General features: G+C 41.6%; 1 protein-coding gene across 1 annotated transcript in view; it reads right to left on the bottom strand.

Annotated features, from left to right (window-relative positions):
• The window catches only part of TFAP2D (transcription factor AP-2 delta), a 48,320-nt gene extending 43,365 nt beyond the window's left edge, over positions 1–4,955 (bottom strand). Inside the window, exons 1-2 of the mRNA XM_018922426.3 lie at positions 4,917–4,955; positions 3,441–3,938 (exon numbers count right to left, since the gene is read on the bottom strand). Of these exons, the coding sequence (XP_018777971.2) occupies positions 3,441–3,938; positions 4,917–4,955 (537 nt within the window). The remainder of the gene's footprint in view (positions 1–3,440; positions 3,939–4,916) is intronic.
• Positions 4,956–6,149: the final 1,194 nt, after the last annotated feature.

The raw sequence follows: 6,149 nt of genomic DNA, 5'->3' as shown, positions 1-6,149 counted from the left end.
AAGAAATCAGACACAGAAACCCACAGAGAGATCACACAGCTTTTGCTTTGTTACATGACTCGCCCAGGAACAATAGTTAAGGTGAACTGCAAAAACTCAGTTACTCTCAGAGAACCCAAGTGAAATCCCCCCTGCCATCTGCCTCTAGCCCACCAAACGCAGAATAATTTTCCTTTCATTGCCATTTAAATACGAATTTATCCCGACCTAGCAACTTAGACAGGCAGTTACTTAGCAGGATAGACAGACAAAAAAGTACTTTTGAGAGAAGTGCATTCCCGCTCGACAGTTGCACGCACAAAGCTAAAAATGTACTTTTCTGGTTTTGTATGTTTAGCGGTATATTTATATTCGGGCACAGCTAAATTCAGATCTGTTTGGGGACGTGCATACACCGACTTAGAAAGTGTGCACAGGAGTAGACAAAGAGCACAAACAACAGATGACCTATTGGGCTTTGCCGGCTCCACAGAGTCGTGAGGGTGCTGTAACAATGCGGGTGTCCGCACATAGGTGGGGATGAATATGCATCTGTGTGCGCATACACACAGGCACCCATGTGTGAGCGAGGGGTGAAGAACCATCAAAAAACCTGCCTAGGGCTTCTGGTGCACGTCCGAAGAGATCTCACTTCTTTATTCTCCTGTTACAAGGCTGATTATTTGGGGATCTTCGCCCTCCTTAATAAATATTTTTATTGGAGTGATAAAAGACTTGAAAGGGTTGGGTTTTCTTTGGGTTTTTCCTTATGTTGGGGTTAAAAAAACACAACAAACCAAACCTAAATCTTTGCCCAGTGGAAATGTGTTAAAGACGCATTTTCCTCTACAAACAAACGAGGTATTGGACATGAAAGAGGCCTTTAAGGGTGTTAACCTATTCAACAGCCCGTGAAGAGTTAAGTAAATGCGGAGAGAGTCGGTGCATAATAAAAACCCCACTTTACAAAACAATCTTTACAGTCCTGGCTCTCTCCCCCACTTTCACCATATTGGCCCTGGCCCTGTAAGACCTTCCTTTTCAAGGCCCTTTTTTATTTTAAGTGTTCTGCCTTAAAGTGATTATGAAATCAATATGAAAAAAACTTGGCGACTGAGCATAAATTAAAGCGGTGATGGGAAAAGGTGTGACAGTTTTCTTTGTTGCCCATGGAAAATCTTTTTAGGGCACTGAAAGATGCCACTCCAGCTCCAAGACTGTTTGCATCTGTTAGGCTGACTTAAACCGCCCTCGAAACTATTGGACATTCACTTAAAATTCTGTGCAGGGAAAAGTATATTTACATTTGTTGCATTTGAAATGAGGCATATGCTGATGAACGTTTTAAAAAGAAAGACTAAGGAGAAAGGGGTAGACTGGTTAGACCACAATTTTGGTTTAAAAGTATTTCTGTGCAGTTCTGTTTGTGCTCGCCACCAAAACCCTTCCCTCTACACCCGCAGTGATATTCGCAAGAGCCCAAATTTGTTCTGAATCATCCAATTCCTAACCACAAATACTAATATATCCAACTTCTCACTCTCAGGCTTTTTGATACCTCTGCACACTCCCTCTTGTGTTCGGAAAAAGACGGAGGAGGAAAAAATAAAGAAGAGATTAAGCATTTTATTTGATAATAACTTGTGATCGAAAAATTAATATTTTCCAAAGGAAAGCTGTTGATTTTCTTCTTGGTTAAATAAATAAAAAGAGACTGTGCCTCTAGCAGCTTAACCAACCTTTTTTTTTTTTTTTTAAGAAGGGAAACATGTTGTTTGGTCGGATGACATTGCATAAATGACCAGTTGAATGGCACTAAGTCGAAAATTGGATAAACTATGGTGCTTTTTTGCCCGGGACTTAGGCATTGTCTGCTGTCTTGCAAACGTTCCTAATCCCCTCTTTTGAAAAATACAAGGCTTTGTGCCTGCCAAAGAAAAAAAATTTGTACAGATACAAAAAAATCAGCAGCAGACGTGGTTATAAAAAGGAGTAAATAGGTTTTAGTTGGGGTTGAGCAGTGAATGGCAGATTTTTTTTTTTTTTTTTTTTTTTTTTTTTTTTGATGGGGGTAACATAAGGAGATCCTTGTGAAAAATGTAAACAAAAAAATGGCCAGGAAGACAAAATTACATAGTGAAATTTTGTGGAAAAAACTAGGTTTAAATAGGTAGGTTTTCCACATCTGAGATACAAACGATAACATTATTTGTTGGTGGGTTTATTTTCCTCCTAGAAAAAAAATATTTGTTTTCCCTGATATTTATTGTCTGGATTATTTTTCGTGCTTTGATTTTAAGGAAAGAAAATAAACCTTCTTCATTTTGCAAATTTCGGTTTGATTTTTTTTCCCCCCAAGCCCTTGACCGCTACATCTTTTTAGAAAGTCCACCACGGCCAGCTTTGTATGCCAGGAAGCGAGGTGTGGGGGAAAAGTAAGTACAGTAAACACGGTCCCGTTTGTCTCTCCCTGCTGATGGGAAAGCCCTCAGTTCCTCAGCTCGTCGGGGGAAGAAAGGTTTGTTTTTTGATTTGGGGCACATTTCGGAATGGAGGTTAGATACAGGATGACGTTCTTTGCAATTTTGGAAACCAATTTCATTGAAGCAACCGGTTCAATTTGGCGGAGGTGAATTTTTAGCGCGTGGGAAAGGATTTCTAAGCCGATAAAGCTGAGCTTTTGATACACAGAAATAAATTTTTTTGGATGGTTCCAGGTGCCGGTTAGGGGGGAGTGGATGAATGATTAGATAGATAGACAGATGAATTTAACTTTATCTGTTTTATCTCTCACCCTATTAACACCTAGTTCGGATATAGGGAGGCATTTTTATCATTCTGACTTTTTTCTGACGAACATTTGCTCCCGTTTTTTTCTTTCCTCCCTTTTATCTCGGAAGGTTTGCCTTTGTAGGTCTGTCGGAAAGCAGATTTATTTCCTTTTTTCTCTTTTCCTACTCTATGCCTTCCTTAAATCATTTGCCAGCTCTGTCGCTGCAAAGTGCTCCTTGCTCCGAAAGAGAGGAAAAGTTTAGGAAAAGCAAGAAAATGGGTTTGTTCTAGTTTGATTGGGGTTCCGTGTGACTGGGTAAGGAAGTGTGACACGCACACTCACCCCGAGATCTCCGGGGGACCCCCACGGTCTCAGCCACCACAGAGACACAACCCACGCGGCAAAGGCAGGCGCGAGGTTGGTTTTGTTTAATTTGTTTGTTTGGCCAAAGAGAACCACTTGTTTGGTTGATTTTTTTTTCTTTTTTCTTTCCCCTTCCACATCTTTTCCTTGCTGCTACTAATCTGGAAGGGACGGGGGCTGCATCGGGTTTGGGATGAATCTTCCCTCCTTTGTATGAGCTATTCCGAGCAGAGGAAAATGGGGGTGGGGGTGGGGGTGGTGGGGGGGTCCAGGACAGGGGGAGGGGAGGGGAAGGCACCTCGAAAGGAGATCGCATGCTATTTACCTGCAAATCGTCAGCTCCCGAGGCTGCAAGCCCGAGGCTTGGTCCTGGCAGGAGTCTTTGATCTGGATGCATCCCATATTGGGATCCATGGCTCATAAGAGACAGGTCGTGGCGGCGGTAAGCATCTAAGCACCCCAGCTCTCTCCTCTGCTCGTCCAAGCAGGAGGATTTGAGTGCCCGCGCATTGTGCAGGTTGATAAAATCAGTGGGTTCTCCATGGTGGATCTGCTGGTAATATTGCTGGGAGTGGTGCAGAGAGTTCAAGGAGTAAGCGTCGGGGTTGACTGCCGGGTGGCTGTGTTGGAACTCGTAGTGGAAGGACTGGTGATGCAGTGGGGTGTACTGGTGGTTAGTGGAGAAGTACGGGGAGGCGAACTCGGTGCCCGTGGTAGAATAAGTGAGAGGAGATGAGGAGGAATAGGCGACGGTCGAGTTGGCCACAGACTCCAGGCATCCAAGCTGCATCAAACGGTAACTGTTTGATCCGTCATGACGTATCTGAAAGGAAGAAGTGAAAAGAAGACCCCAAAACTGGAGGTTTGTCATTGAAAACCCGGGGTACGGTTCTTCCAAGCACGCTGTCCTGCATAGCTTCTCCCCCTGCAGAAGCGTCTAAGCCTGCAAGCGGCAACCCCAGCAACAAAAGATCCTTTCCTACCTTGGGCTGGTGCCATAAAGGTCTGTTCAAAAAATCATAAATAGCCCAGCCTGCCCTTAATACTGTCAAGCAAAAGGAATCCACGCACTGAAATAAAAACTATCTATCTATCTATCTATCTATCTATCTATCTATCTATCTATCTATCTATCTATCTATCTATCTATCCATCTATTCATTCATCTATCCATCCATCTATCCATCCACCTCCTGATCACAGCTGTAATATCTGGGGCTGACACAAAAAAAAAGTCATCAAACAGAGGAAACTACCGAGAATACACACAAGTCCCGTCCCTATGTTACAGCGTTACACATTGAGAAAGCTTTGCCGCCTGCTTGCCTTCCTTCCTTTCTTCCTTCCTTCCCTTCTTTTTTTTTTTTTTTTTGAACCCCTATTTTCTTTCTTTTTAAAATAACGAATCAGATCCAAAATTCCCCCCCTCTTTTCCCTGCGTTTCGAAAGAAAGGAGAGTCCTGCTTTTTAGCGAGAACTCCCCATTCCTGGCGAGCTGGTGGTGATTTCTCTCCACTTCATTATATTATTAGGGGTATTATTCTGATTTTCGTTCTGGCAACGGTTTTAACGTGGTAATGAGTTGCCCTTGCTGGCGACAGATGTCATAACGAATTTTCTCTCTATACTTCTTTAAGTTATCTCTGAAGCCGGATTATAATTAAACGTAACGGTCCAATATGGATTTTAAAAAAATGGAAACAACCACACAGGCACATACACACACACACAGATGCACACACACATCCACACACACGCGAGCACTCACACACACACACACACACTCACACACACAAAATACCTCTGCATCGTGGACGAGACCTGGAAAGGTAGTTGACATTTTTTGGTTCTCCGAAAAAAAAAAAAAAAAAAAAGGAAGAGGAAAAAAACCCCAACTATGGAAAAAACTCCCCTCTCCAAATTAAAAAAAAAAAAAAAAAAAAAAAAAAAAAGAAAAAATTGAAAAATCCAAAGTTCATGTATTTCCCCAATTTTTTTTAGAAAAAAATCTCTACAGACAGAGAGAATTTGCAATGTATCTGCATAGATCAGATCTCTCGCTTTTCCATGCACCTCCTTAAAAACCTGTAGGAACAAAATTTTCCCTCTGCACAAAAGCTGCTCCCTGGATCAGATTTTGTACTTGCTGGGTATTTCTTTGGCTGATGTCGTAGGTCCCTTGGTAATATAGAAGTTTTGAAAATTAAGCATCAGCACTGAGAACTGGGAGGACAATAGATAGAGGAGCTTCATCCCAGGAGACAAGGAATAAATATTGTATCTTCGCCTAATAAGGAACTGTAGGTTCTTTCAACATTTTTATACAATTTTTCCTCCACTCTTTAGAATGCTTTTTCTTACCCAGGCTTATATGGGAACTAATCTGATCGAAGGGGGTATTTTGTGTACATTTTATTGGGAAGACATAAAGCTAATATATACAAATATATATTATTAAATCATCCTTTTCAATAGGTAAGTGCTCCTTCCTGTTGATTATACTGCTTCTAAATACTGACCAGAATCTAAGATTGCACATTTGTACGTGTGTCTGTTTAAGTGTATTTTTTTTTTTCCTAAATGAAAACTATGTGGTTTGTTTTGGTTTGGGTTTGTATTTTTTTTTTTTTTACCCTTTCATTTACATCGAATTTAAGTCCACCCCACACTCCAACCTGCTTTTAAAGCTGCCTAATATGTTATCTTACAGGCTTCTTTAAATAGCATTTTCAAACATAAAACTAGGGTGAGACCACAAAGTATCACTGCAGTGACATATGATATTATGGAATTATACATAAAATACATACAGATCTACGAATTACATCTGTAACAGGCGAAAGAAAAACAGGGAAGGGGACGTAAGAGCTAAAGACCACTGATAACTGGTTCGACATTTCCAAGTGCCGATATATTTTGGAGATGGGAACGCACGGAGGCTGCGTAGCCCTGGGTGGCAAAGCTGAAGGGGTACGTGATTTATTTATTTAGTGACACCGGTCCGAGGAGCTGCCACTCGGGGAATGAGTCCTGT

This window comes from Serinus canaria, chromosome 3 (assembly GCF_022539315.1).
Source record: "Serinus canaria isolate serCan28SL12 chromosome 3, serCan2020, whole genome shotgun sequence".
NCBI classification, from domain to species: domain Eukaryota; kingdom Metazoa; phylum Chordata; class Aves; order Passeriformes; family Fringillidae; genus Serinus; species Serinus canaria.
This window is presented reverse-complemented; position numbering and strand designations above follow the sequence as displayed.